This window comes from Oryctolagus cuniculus, chromosome X, assembly GCF_051225735.1.
Source record: "Oryctolagus cuniculus isolate XC-2025 breed Fujian yellow rabbit chromosome X, ASM5122573v1, whole genome shotgun sequence".
NCBI lineage: Eukaryota > Metazoa > Chordata > Mammalia > Lagomorpha > Leporidae > Oryctolagus > Oryctolagus cuniculus.
In genome coordinates, this window is record NC_142888.1 from 31,949,960 (window position 1) to 31,964,366 (window position 14,407).

The 14,407-nt window shown below is 44.1% G+C and overlaps 1 protein-coding gene across 3 annotated transcripts in view; it reads left to right on the forward strand.

Moving 5' to 3' along the window:
- Nucleotides 1–11,712: 11,712 nt before the first annotated feature.
- The window catches only part of RP2 (RP2 activator of ARL3 GTPase), a 41,022-nt gene continuing 38,327 nt past the window's right edge, over nt 11,713–14,407 (forward strand). For 2 of the 3 annotated variants that reach the window (XM_089324408.1, XM_089324407.1), the window contains exon 1: nt 11,749–12,010. In XM_089324408.1, coding sequence (XP_089180534.1) covers nt 11,909–12,010 — 102 coding nt within the window. In that variant the 5' untranslated portion in view covers nt 11,749–11,908. Of the gene's footprint in view, nt 12,011–14,407 lie in introns of all 3 variants that reach the window. The other variant, XM_051827050.3, reaches the window with a different exon arrangement.

Consider the following 14,407-nt stretch of genomic DNA (forward strand, 5'->3'; position numbering starts at 1 on the left):
CCACTCCCCCTGTGGAAGTGGATTATAGGCCTGGAACACGGTGGGACCAGCCCTTGTTCCTTCCCTTTTGCCCTGGACCCGCTTGCTGCCCTCGCACCTTAGGGGTGCGTGGCCTTTGGGCCACCCCCACCCCATGCTTTCTGGCTTGCATGCTCCTCCACATGGCTGGCTCCTGATGCTTGGTATGAATCCAGATTTCCCTTTCTTTCTAGGGCCCTCACTCTCCTATGCATTTCTTCTCACTGGATAAAAAACTTAAAACTTAAAAAAGAGTGTTACTGGCCGGCGCCACGGCTCACTAGGCTAATCCTCCGCCTTGCGGCGCTGGCACACCGGGTTCTAGTCCTGGTCGGGGCGCAGGATTCTGTCCCGGTTGCCCCTCTTCCAGGCCAGCTCTCTGCTGTGGCCAGGGAGTGCAGTGGAGGATGGCCCAAGTGCTTGGGCCCTGCACCCCACGGGAGACCAGGAGAAGCACCTGGCTCCTGGCTTTGGATCAGCGCAGTGCGCCAGCCGCGGCGGCCATTGGAGGGTGAACCAACGGCAAAGGAAGACCTTTCTCTCTCTCTCTCACTGTCCACTCTGCCTGTCAAAAAAAAAAAAAAAAAGTGTTACCAAGTAACTCCAACATCTGTATCGTCTTGCTGTTGGCAATTGCTGGTTTTCTTTTCTCAATCATTTTCAGAGTTCTTTGTATGATGAGTAATTTTTATTATATCCTGCACAATTTGAGTATTACAAGAGGACTTAAAAGTTTATAAAATGTGCAAATGAAAGATGTACCTTGGTGCAAAAACTTTTTTTTAAATCCATCAGTAGTTTTTTCATAATAAGCATTTTGATTAACTTTTTTAAGATTTATTTATTTATTTGAAAGGCAGAGTTACGGAGAGAAAGAGAGAGAGAGCTTCCATCTGATGGTTCACTCCCCAGATGGCCACAACAGCTAGAGCTGGGCCAATCTGAAGCTAGGAGCCCGGACTCGAGCTGGCACCCATATTGGATTCCGGCTGCTCCTCTTCTGATCCAACTGTCTGCTATGGCCTGGGAAAGCAGTGGAAGATGGCCCAAGTCCTTGGGCCCCTGCACCTGTGTGGGAGACCCAGAGGAAGCTCCTGGCTCCTGGCTTTGGATCGGTGCAGCTATGGCCATTGCGGCCAGAGTGAACCATCAGATGAAAGACCTCTCTCTCTCTCTCTCTCTCTCTCTCTCTCTCTCTCTCTGCTTCTGCCTCTCTGTAACTCTGCCTTTCGAATAAATAAATAAATCTTTTAAAAAATATATATATATGTGGGCCCATGGAGGTCTTGGAAGGTGTCAAGAAGATAGTGGCGATTTAGCTGGAGTTCCAGATGGGCAAGCAGAGAGATGGAACTTTGTTATTTAATCATGGCATGTAGTTTAGCGCTATTTGCAGACTGAACATTTTATATGGATTTAGATTGCCTTTTTGCACCACAGCTGAAAAATCTACGTCTTACTCCTTTCCCGCTCCTCCTTTTTCCAGGCTTCTTTCACCAAGGAGAATGACTGAGAAGTAGCTCAGCCCAGGCTGATGAACCCATCACTTCCATCAACTCTAGTTCTATGTCCACATCAAGCAAAATCCCTGAATAATTCATAAACGATAGCACCAGTGTACTGACAACTATTCAATGTCCTCCTAGTCTCCTTGAGGCTTCATTGGAGGAAGAGGTCCCTCTAATGCCAAGATAAAATCGCCTTTGTCTGAAACAGATATGGGGGTTGATATATTTTTATTATTATTTGATTGTGCATACTGATATGGTATAGTGTGATAATTCAACACATGTATTCAATGTGTGAAGATCAAATCAGGTTAGTTAGCATTTCTATCCCTTTAAACATTTAATAAATAATTTTATTGATAATAATTATACATACATTTAAAGGCTATGGTGTGACATTTCAATACATGTATACAATGTGTACTGATCACAACAGGGTAATCAATATTTCCTTCCCTATCACTACTTTATGATTGCCTTTATCAATTTTTTTTTCCTCATATTCCCCAAAGCTCCCTTTTCAGAGCTCTTTTCTTACATTCATTCATAGATGATCTCATGAAATACTGCGACATGAGTTACCAAATAATAGCTCTCAAATATCTTCAGCCACAACCACTCTGCTGACCCCTAGACTCATATACTCAATCACCTTAGCTGTCCAACAGGCACCTCAAATCAAACACTTGCAGAACCAAATTCAGTTTTTCCATCCAAAGTTGATCATCTTTGACTACTTCTTTTCTTCTACCCCACTAGAATCCATCAGTACATCTTGTTGGTTCTGCCTTCAAAATAAAACCAAAATCCAAGCACCTTCCTGGCCTAACCCAGTATCATTTCTCACCTGGATTATTAAGATAACCCACTAACTGGTTGCCCTGCTTGCATTCTTCTCTTCCCTACAGTCTGTTTTCTATGTCAAGGCAAACCTTTGTGTCCATAAATCAGATTGTGTCATATCTCTGCTCAAAAATTCCAGGGTCAAACTCAGGAGTTCTTACCATATGTGAGTCTGAGCTGGTGTCATCACATCTGTGCTTCAGTTTCCTGCCAGTCTCCTTCTGGCCCACTGGGCTATGCCCAGCCTTTGTGCTACTCTTTCTTAGAACGTGCCAAACAGTTCCTGCCTTCCAAGTGTATTTTCTGTTTCCTCTGCCTGCAATATACTTGTTCCAGAAAGTCAAATGATCTGGTTCCTCACTGCCCTCAGGTTTCAACTCAAATGACCCCTTGTCAGGAGACCCTCCCCAATCACCTTCTCTAATTGACTTATGGTACACTTGTCTTGTTCTGTCTCTTTACCCCAATTTTTTTTTTCTCTCAAGCATTTATCCCAGTTATCGATTGTTGCATTATTAATCTTCCCTGAACATAGTGACTTAAAACAAAAGCAGTTCGGGCATTCTCTAGCTTCAGGTGGAACAGAGTTAACGATTGGAAGCAAGCCTCACATGTGTAAGACCTCACTTCCTGCTGTTACCTGGGTTTCTCAGTTCTCCATGGGGCTAGTTTGAGACTCCTCACACCGTGGTGGTCGTACAGCAGTTGGATTTTATAGATTATGGCTGGCTTCTCCCTTAGAGAAAGTGGAAATTGCCGGGCAATTCTACCCATAACTTACATGACAGCACTTATGCAAGCTACTCTTGGTAGCGGTTGGTGCTAGAGTGATGTGACCTCTGATGATTGACATTGCATTGCCTACTTAGTAAAACAGGTGAAAGTTCAAGGCAATAATAGGCAATGATTATTACAATCTTTATTTCTTTATTTGAGAGGCTAAGAGAAACACAGAGAGCTCCCATCCCCTGGCCCATTCCCCAAATGCCTGTGATGGCTGGGGCTGGGCAGGATCCAGGAGCTTCTTCCAGGTCTCCCACATGGGTCCAGGGGCCCAGCCTCTTGGGCCATCTTGCACTGCTTTCCCGGGCCACAGCAGAGAGCTGGATCGGAAGAGAAGCAGCCAGGACTAGCACCGGCGCCCATATCGGATGCCGGCACCACAGGAGGATTAACTCACTGTGCCATGGTGCTGGCCATCTTGCCTGTCGTCTTGGCCAAGAGAAAAAAAAATTTCACTCACAAATACCTTTAATAGCAACATTTTGTATATCAAAGAAAAACAAAAATTTAAGTGTTCAATGATAATTATGTTTAACACTTGGTAAACGTTTGAATAAAGATAAAAGATTGCCATGTAAACACTAGATTTAAAGGTGTTCTACATATAATTAACTCTAATTCATATAAGAGAGAAGAGGCTTAAAAGGCCACCCTAGGAATGTTCTAAACTTTCTGTTCAGCTTTTGGCTGAGAGGTGAAAATATAGATAATAATCACCTTTCCCCCAGGTGAGAGGCAAAACCAGTAACTTCTGAACTAGGTGTACAGTGTTCAGAAAGATATGTTGCCTAAAGGGCCAGGCTAGTGACATAGTTCCAGTGACCTCTGCAACCACCGACGGACAGGCACATAGCGTCCAGCACCACTCCCTAGGTCCTCCCTCCTCCTGAGTTTAACAAGTGTGATCCACCTAAGGGAAGCAGCCCATGCTTTGGAGAATGGCTGTAGTACTTCCCAAGGTACAGCTGCAGGTATGATGACGAGCTGTCCAGGCATGGCTGAATCAACCACAGCTGAGCCGAAGTGACACTCAGGGCTCCGGCCCATAAGCCTGACTAAAGTGCACTTGATTGGCATAAATTTGCTATTGACTAGGACCCAGGTATTTTCTAAGTCTATAAAGCTAGAGATCAACTTACAGAAAACTGCCTACCTGTGATAATTGTCTTCTCTGATGATTCCCAAAGCTAATGGTTTTATTGCTATTTAGAATATCAACCAGTTTTCTAGCAGTGGTGGAAATCTTACTTTGCTATTCCTTTTCTTCACTGACTATATGAAGTCCCACTTCTCATGTCCTCATTGTCAACCTTTTGACTTCCTCATGAATAAATTAAATTTATATTTGACATTGGCACACTTTCAGTTTGGATGAGAATTACATTTTTAATATTTTGAAAATTTTGACCAAATTTGTGCTTTTGGTTTTCTAAAGGTCTAGTTGTGTAGTTGTCTCTTCCGATTGCTAACAGGTCAGTATGGTTTGCGTTATATTTTATTCTTTGCATATCTAACTCTAGTAGCTTTTCATTAATTGGCTTTTCATCTATTGTACCTATTGTTTTCTCTGTTCCCATTGAGGTTTTTCATAAGTTGCAAGACATCTGCAGTATTGCTGGGGAAATACACTCCTCATAGCCCTTTGTGTATGTTATGTGCTGTTGGGTAAACATTCTGAAGCCAGTCAGTACACGAAAAATATGTAGTGTGTGTGAATTTATATCACAACTCCTCAAAAAATAATATCCCTAATACCTGTGGACAGGCAGCTTTATAGTATAGCTAATGAAACAAACTTAAGGCCCTTCACTTGGATAAATCCTGAATACACCCAGGAGGACCCCTAGCAATTTTGTATTAAAAATTTATATTTTTTTTTCAAATGACCCAATCCCAATTACACAAGCTTCAGAGTCTGCAAGTACTGATTTCCTCTCTGGCTTAGAGTGAGTTCTTGTTTATTAGGTGCTGTTCTCTCTATTAGAATTGAGGAATGCATGAAAGAAGTGCTAATGAGATGTTTTCCTCCCCAACTCACTTTGTTGTCCTGGGCTAAGAATGCACTATGCAGCTGGCAGTTTGTGGTGGGGAGGTAAGGAAGTGGGACTTTTGCCAAATCTGGCAGAGGGGCTCTAAGGGAAGATTTTTTTTTCTAGGACCATCCCTGACTTTTGTTTATTTTACTAGAAACCAACAGGAGAAGGGAACAGGGGATAGGAAAGAGATCCTGCTCTTTTAAGTTTCAGGAACAACTGGGTCTGATTAGGTATTGGTCATCTCTATGATATTAACCATTTTCTTTTGTGAGGTGTATGAAGTGCTGTTATATATATATTCTTTTTTTAGAAAACTTTTATTTAATAAATATAAATTTTGAAAGTACAACTTTTGGATTATAGCAGTTTGTTCCCCCATAACCACCCTCCCACTGCAAACCATCCCATCTCCTACTCCCTCTCCCATCCTATTCTTCATTAAGATTCATTTTTAATTATCTTTATGTTATATATCCTTTATTCACCCTTTTGCCTCGTGGCATCAGTTTTTCAGTCTGAGGATTATTTTTAAACTCTAAAAACGGTGATGAATAGCAATTATGTGAGTTGAGATCATCTAGATATCAGATGAAAAGCTGATTTTGGGCATACATGGGAGGAGGCAATGAACTAAATCACTCATTTGGCTTGGGTGAAATGGGAAGTAACTCTTTTATTCATAAAATCCTAGGGATAAAAAACATTTTCTAACACTCTCTGGTTAGATCTTTAGTTTTAGTTTTATCAGAGTTTGTCCCTTTCCAGGAAAGTATTGAAATGAATGTTTGAAAATTGAAATTCCACTAGGAAAAAATATTTTTGAAAAATATTTGTTTATTTGAAAGGTAGAGTGAAAAAGGGAAAGACAGGAAGAGATTGTCCATCAGCTGGTTCATTCCCCAAATATATGCAACGGCCAGGGCTGGGCCAGGCCAAAGCCAGGAGCCCAGAACTATGTCTGGGTCTCCCACAGGGATGCAGGGTACCAACTATTTGGACCATCTTCCACTGCCTTCCCAGGCCATTAGCAGGGAGCCAAATTGGAAGTACAGCAGCGGGGACTTGAACCAGCGCTTCTGGTTCAAGTTGGCATTGCAAGCTGTGTCTTAATTCACTGAGCCACAACACTGGCCATAGAAAACAGATTTTAATCCAGAACTATCTTTTAAGAATAGTTTGTATTGGAACTGCTTTGATGTGAAAAATTACTAGAATTATTTTGATATTGTGCTGTGAACACCACTCACTTCTGAGAAGCCTTTCTTCACTCTTCTATCCTCCCACGTGGCTACAGGGTCCCAGGCACTTGGGCTATCTTCGTCTGACTTCCCAGATGCATTAGCGGGGAACTGGATGGGAAGTAGAGCAGCCAGGACTCAAACCGGCACCCATACTGGATGCCAGCTCTGAAAGCAGTGGCTTACTCCTCTACACCAACCCCTCAATTTTTTTTTTCATTTGACAGAGTTAGACAATGAGAGAGAGAGAGAGCAGAGAGAAAGGTCTTCCTTCCATTGGTTCACCCCCAAATGGCTGCTACGGCTGGAGCTACGCCGATCCGAAGCCAGGAGCCAGGTGCCTTTCCTGGTCTCCCACGTGGGTGCAGGCACCCTCCACTGCCTCCCCAGGCCATAGCAGAGAGCTGGACTGGAAGAGGAGCAACCGGGACTAGAACCCGGCGCCCATATGGGATGCTGGCGCTGCAGGCAGAGGATTAACCAAGTGAGCCTCGGCGCCAGCACCCCCTCAATGCTTTCAAAAAATAATTATATCTGCTCAATAAGATGACGAAAGAAATTGGTAAAAGTCTGTTTAAAAGTTAAAGTCTGAGAAAAGACGTTGGTTGAAAAACTTCTGAAAATGAAAAAGAAAACAGTTATCTGCTTATAAAACATTTTGAAACCTTTCAATCCTCTTCTTCGGTACATAGGCAATAATATTAAAAGAACTGACTCTCCTTAGGTAGCCAGCCTCAAGGATCTACTCATTCATTTCCCTTTTTTTAGCATCTTCTGTTAGTGAGTCCGAGTAGGCCCTGGGTGAGCAATGGAATCAGAAGTGCTGTTGAATGGGTTCTGAAGCTAGGCCATGAGACACCTTGCAGCTTCCGCCCTGAACACTCACTGTTGGAGCTCTGAGAATGATATATGGCATTCAATATCCTAAGGCTACTTTACTTACAGAGACCACAGGGAGAGGGCCTGTGATTTCACAAGGAAAGATCCCTGGCCAGCCCCCAGCCACTTGAATCACTTCCGCCTAGGCCAGAGGCGCAGGATGTACTGCAGAACAGAGCTGCGTTGTCCCCACCAAGCCCTGCCTATAAGGCAGGTTCATGAGTAAAATAGATTGTTGCTCTAAGCTGCTCCGTTTCAGATGGTGTGTTACACGGCAAGAGATAACTGAATCACTCCTCCCCTTCCTTCCTCCTTCACATGATGAGAAGAGTTTCCTTAGGTGAGTGCAGACTGAGCGAGGATGTGTCAACTCAACTCAAGCAGGGGGAATTTTCCAGCTCTTTGCTGGGGAAGCTGGTTTATTCACGCTGTGGAGATTCATCACTTCAGGACTGTCTTCTGAGAAATTAGTATATCACCTCCATGATCAAGACACCAAGGACCCAGAACCATCTCTGGAGCTTGTGGCTAGCTGTAAACCCACAACCTAGCATTTTCATATAGGCGAATATAGAAGCCATCAGAGTGTATGAAGCAAGGAGAGCTAGTACATGCAGAAGGAGCAATCAACCTCTGCCTGGACTGCAGAGTTACAGCTGTTAAACCTGTGCCTTTTTAGGACCTCCTCCTCACCCACGTTTGTAATATGGAACTCATTGCTGTAGCTGCAACAATTAAACCGGACGTACACCCCAATCAAGAGCCAATCTATTCCTGACTGGTCAACAAAGTATCCATTTATATCATTTGAGAGTCTGGACTAAAATATAAAGATACTGTAGCATACACTTGGACAGAAAGGCTGTGAGGCATCAGGATGAGAGCTGTTGTCAGCCATGTATATGCTGATGAGTAAGGAGAGAGCTGTTTTGCAGCAAAAGTACTATTGAGAACTCATGGAGAGAGGAGCAAAAGAGATGGAGAAAAAAAAACAGAAAGTAAGAGCAAGGGAGAGCACTAATTGTGGGGAGCAACTCGGACTAGACTAAGTTACTGGAATTAAGACTTATTCTATGCATCTGCTCTCCCACAATATGGCGCTGGGAGAGGAGTATAAACAGCTTTTACACAGCTGCCTCCAGTTCGACCAGTAACCTGTAGGAGCTGATCCTGCTCCTGATTGGAGGAGAGCAGCATACTCGGCGTGTGGGTAGCAGAGTTGGGATTGGTGGAAGAGGACTATAAAGGAGGAGAGAGACAACATGCACCAGGAACATCTAAGGGGAACACCTGAGCAGCTCCCGAGAGAGCCGGCCGGCGGTGTGCCGCTCCCCCGCGGAAGTGGGGAAAGTGGCAGGGGGAACCGCCCTTCCACGGAGGTGGAAGGGACGGTAGCCAACCCGGGAAGAACCAGCAGCAAACCTGGGGAGGGCCGAGCAGACAAAAGAACAGCGCAGGGTCTTGTGTCGTTCCTCCGTGAAGAGGGGGAGCGACAACTAATGTCAGCTCTGTTCTTTGGATTTCTGGTCCCCAGTTTTAAAAATTTAATTTAATTTTTCTATATTTTATTTGTGGTCAAAGGTGATGTTGGGATGGGAATTAACAGATAAGAGACTTTATCTTCACTTTTGTTTCAGAGTCCCTGAAAAGGGGGAGGGTCTTTGTGGCAGGTTTGGGACACCTATATCCCATATCAGAGTGTCTAGGGTCAAGTCACAGCTATGCTTCTGATTCCATCTTCCTGCTAACGTGCATGCTAGAAGGCAGCAGGAGATGGCCCAAGTTCTGGGGCCCCTGCCACCCATGCAGGTGAAGTTTCTGATGCTTGGCTTCAGTGTGGTCCAGCCTCAGCTGTTTTTGGGCATTTGGGAGTGAACCAGCAGGTGGAAGACATTAAGGGATTCTAAAAAAAAAAAAAAAAAAAAAAAAAAGAACGAGAGTTTTAGAGACTGTTTTCCTAAAATTAGCTTTATTATGCTGTTTGTTCATGAAAAGGAACCACTGTTCATTGACAACACCACTGTGGGACAGAACTCCCATAGGCATTAGAAGGTCAAAGTAGATACTTTGTTATTACAAATGAATTAGAAAGGCATTTAAGACAGGAAGAGGTACTGGACAGTAGAGGCTCTGGGCTTTTCTAGTGCTCAACCGCTGTCATTGTGACCACAGATTAGTCCCTCGCCTCTCTGCATCTCTGCTTCCTTCACTGCACTGCGCTGTGGCCGCAGTTTTTAAAACATTTATTTATTCATTTATTTGAGAGGCAGAGAGACAGAAATAGAGAGAAAGCACTCCTGTTTGCTGGTTCACTCTACAAATGCCCACAAACCAGGAGCTGGGAATTCAATCCAGGTCTCGCACATGAGTGACAGGAACCCAATGACTTAAGCTGTCACTGCTGCTTCCCAGGTTCTGCATTAGCAAGAAGCTGGAATCAGGAGCTGGAATAACCTGAGCACTATGATATGGGATATACAGGCACCTTGAGCCACGTCTTTAGGCCAAATGCTGCCCTGGTGGTCAGTTTTAGCATTCTATGAATACAAAAGAGGGTCTTATTTTAAAAACATCCTTACATGGAATTTTCATCCCACTTTAAAGAAGAAAAAGCTTGGCCCCAAATGCTTGGGCCCCTATACCCACGTGGGAGACCTGGAAAAAGCTCTTGGTTCCTGGTTTCCAATCGGTTCAGCTATGGCTGTTGCGGCCATCTGGGGAGTGGACTATCGGATGGAAGACCTCTCTCTCTGCCTCTGCCCCTCTGTAACTCTGCCTTTCAAATAAATAATCAATAAATATTTTAAAAAGAAGGAGCACCAAGCACTGGCAAAGACCTTATTGCCTAAGAACTGGAACTTAAATTTACAGTAATTTCTAATACAACCACATGTACTTTTCTTCTAACTGTGCAATAAAGGACAGGAAGTGAAAAGGGGAACATTCTTAATGCTTAAGTCAGAGGCTCATTTAGGATACACACTAGATGTGAGTAACTGAGAAAGTAAAAAGATAATCAGACTGTTTTTATTTATTTGAAGAGGTGCAGTTACAGATAGAGGGAGAGACAGAGAGAGGCCTTCCATCTGCTGGTCCACTCCCCAGTTGGCTGCAACAGCCAGAGCTGTGCCAATCTGAAGCCAGGAGCCAGGAGCTTCTTCCGGGTCTCCCATGCAGGTGCAGGGGCCCAAGGACTTGGGCCATCTTCTACTGCTTTCCCAGGCCATAGCAGAGAGCTGGATCAGAAGAGAAGCAGCCAGGATATGAACCTGAGCCTTTATGAGATGCTGGCGCTGCAGGTGGAGGCTTAGCCTACTACACCACGATGCAGGCTCCACGATAATCAAATTTGAATCTGAACTGATCTGCATTTGATGTCCTAGCAAGATGTAAAAATACTATACCTCAGAAAAAGCAATTTACAATTTCTGTTACATAAGCAATATGTGTGCATTGTAGTGAAATTCAAGCCAAGTATAACAGATGTAAATATTTGATGTCAATACTCATATTTGTAAAGTACTTTTGGACAACTCCTATACCATCTGCTTAGAACGGATCTGATTGTATAGCAATGCTAATGTCCACAAGTAGGCTATAAACTCCTTGAAAAGAATCTTTACCATGTCACATGCTCCCCTCCCCCTCCTTTGATCACTTTTTTGAGAATGGATAGGGGAAAAGTTATAAATGCTTCTTTCCTTATTGTGCACAGCATTCAGTCATGGAGTCATTTGACAACTGTTTTATGGAACACTTAGCATGGACTTCGGCCAGGCTAGAGGGTTCGAAGGTGTATGTCCTTAAGACATGCCTTTCAGTCTCAAGAAATTCACCGTTCTAATAGGGAGACCACACTTAATTATTTTACTAAGTATCTCTGCACTTTTAGAGCGCTGCCTGGATGTCTCAAGAAAGCACAGAAGAGGGTGGAGGGGGTTCTGGGAGAAGACTCCTAAGGGGGCAGCTCTGGCCAGGGGATGTAAGGACTGTGATGAGAAGAGGAATGAGCAGAAGAGGACACGAATTTCAGGCCAGCAAGAATTCTTGTTCCCTTATAACTTGCATCATAAAACAAGTCTATGGTTTAACTTAAGCATCCTGCCCGGGTCTAGAGCTTGGAAACAGAACTAGGGGCAAAAAGACCCGGATAGGGAGCTCAGCCTCCCCACAGACAGAACCCCACCGAATCCCGGGGCGGGGCGGGGCAGAGGCGAGGGGGACGAGGGGGGCGGGACGAGGTTGAGCTGGGGGTGGGGCCATCTGTACGTGCGCCAGAGAGGGCCAGCCCCGCCGCCGGGAGCTGACGAAAGAGCCCGGGCGTGGATTGGTGTGTGAGTACGTCGGCCTCTCTTCATAGGCCGCGGAGAGCCGCAAGCGGGACTCTGATTGGTTCAACGGGCGCTCAGTGGCTATTGGTTGGGTTGGGTCGTCCGGGAGACCGAGGGGAAAAAGAGAAGGGGTGCTGGGCCTGGCGGGCGAAGTGAGGCTGCGGACCGCTGGGCGGTGTCCAACGAGCTGCGGGGTCCGGGACGCCAGGGTTCACCGCACACCTCAAGAAGTTCCTAAGTGAGCCGGCCAGCTAGGTCCACAGGACGGGACCATGGGCTGCTTCTTCTCCAAGAGGCGGAAGACTGAGAAGGAGTCGCGGCCCGAGAGCGAGGAGGAGCAGCCAAAGCAGTACAGCTGGGACCAGCGTGAGAAGGTAACGCAAGTCTTGCAGCCGCTCGGCGGGGGTCCCTTACGACTCCGCAGCGCTCGGGGGGGCCGACCCAACTGCTGCCTGCCGCCCGCTCTCTCCCGATAGCCGGCAGCTGAAATCGGCACCACTTGGGGGTGGGGTGGGAGGTGGGCGTGAAGTAGGGTGCCAGGCGCTGGAAGGGGCTTCCGAGTTCCTAGTCCAACTCGATGGACCCCTGGGGCATGCCTCAGCTCCACACCCTGACGGGCCTGACTTCCCGTCTGAGGATGGACTCCAGGGAGGGAAGAAGCCCAGAATGCCCTGAATCTCAAATCACCTTATCCCAGCGGCCGCGCCGAGCGGGCTTTTGCCCAGTGGTCGAGTTACACATGGGGCTGATACTCATCTCTTTCGCGGCTTGTGTTCTGTGGCTGTTTTCTCTTGTCTGCTTTCCCCGGTAAATCTCTGGTGCCTCATGACAGATTGGCCGGGTGAATTTTCTCAATTACTAAGTTTAAAGTCCAGCGTTGCTCTTCCTCCTCGTCTAGTTACCCGGAAGCAATGATGAAAATGGAGTGAGCCTTGGAATGTGTGTAAGGTGGAAAACGCTTTAATTTTGACTTTTGTATACTCATAGAGCCAGAAAACAAAAAAGTTTTCAAAACGTCCACTGGTCTTCCACAAAACACACTTAGTCATACATTTCATAATGCTTCCTCTTTCTACATAGTTCTCCATTTGTGCTTAGTAAAATGCTTTGATAGACTTCATTGCCTTTCTCTTTCCAAGTGGGAAATTTATTTTAATAAACGTTAGGAACAGTTTAGCTTAGCACCAGATCTTTACCCCCAGACTGCTTTATAGTAAGTGTCTTATTAATATTTTGATATCATAGACTTTTTGTGTTGAGGTGCAATCCCCAGCAGTAGTGATTCGTGTAAACTCGGTTCTCCAGAAGATGTCAGATTTAGGAGTGTAGATGCTTTTTTTTTTTTCTTTTTCTTTCCAGACTTGTTAGCCCTGTCTTCCTGTTCTCAGACCCCACTTGTGTCACCTGTTATCCTTACTGGGTAGCAGCATTTGATGATATTGATAGCAAAAATAAGCTCATGCTTTTGCGTATGTGTATAACACAAGTTAAAATCTCAATCAACTCAACTCTCGAAACTTTTCTAACTGAATGAGCCTTATACAGGAAACAAAAGTACTGTGATGTCTGTTGGACTTCACAAGAAGATTGCACCCATGTTTTCAAGTTGTTTGGTGGGTGGTTTTTAAAAAATTCATTTCCCTCAGCCTTAGGATTTCTAACAGTGCTCTTTAAGCTTGAACTATCTGACAGAAAGCTGTGTTTTATTTTTATTTTAGCTTTTTGTTTTCAAGTCATAAGCTAAAACTAAAGTGCTTTTATTTTTTTTTATAGTAGTAGTCTTGGTTGCCTTGGTTGACTCATCGTTTCCTAGTAAATTGCCTTACAGTTAACTTGTATTAACATAAGGTTCAGGTTAGTTGGGCTCCCTTGTTAATCCCTCTTTAAGGTAAGTAGGTGTGTTCTGTGATTTTTTTTCCCTTCTTTTGCTCTTTAGCTAAGTAAATGCATTAAAGAAAAGAACAGCAAACTCTAGCATCTAAGCATTCCCCACCCCCACCCCAAAATGAACCTGTAGAAAACTTTGAGTTGTAGATGCTGTTTTGAACTTGTAGGGAACATTTTTGTGAGACTACTGCTAGGTACTGTTGTTGCAGAGATACAAGAAATGGATATGTAAAATAAGCTCATGCTTTTGAGTGTGTGTATAATAGAAGTTAAAATCTTGATCAACTCAACTGTCAAAAATTTTCTAACTAAATGAACCTTGTATTCTGAAAACAAGTCGATTTACATTTTTGAAACAATGAAGATACTCTGTATCCCAACATTGCCTGTTCTTTTTGGACCTTTTTTTCCTTTTGGAATTACTAGGAATTCTCTTAAAGATGCCTCATTTATTATAGCTTGTTAAGTTTTATATGATCTCAAAGTCTTTTTTCCTAGTTCCTTATCTCCCATGGGGTCTATTTGAGCAAGTGTACAAATGTTTCATATTAATCCAATTATACTTCTATTGTGCATAGTCTTGCTTGTTCCTAGAAGACTTTATACCTTAGAAGAAATCAGATACAAATACAGCCCAGAGAACATAAGTGAGATATGCTGAAAGTGTATTCACAGAAATGGTTTGTTTTAAAAGATTAGGCTTCAGTAATGTGGTCATAGAGTATAGCATGTACAATTTTAAGGCTACATCAGACAATTACCATTCAACTTGTAATACTTTGATATGAAAACAAAATGGGTTGCCTGAAAAGTTCCCTTGCAACTAGGACAAGTGGTATTTAAGTTTTTCCTTAGGTTGTGTAATCAGAGTATCTTTATTGAGG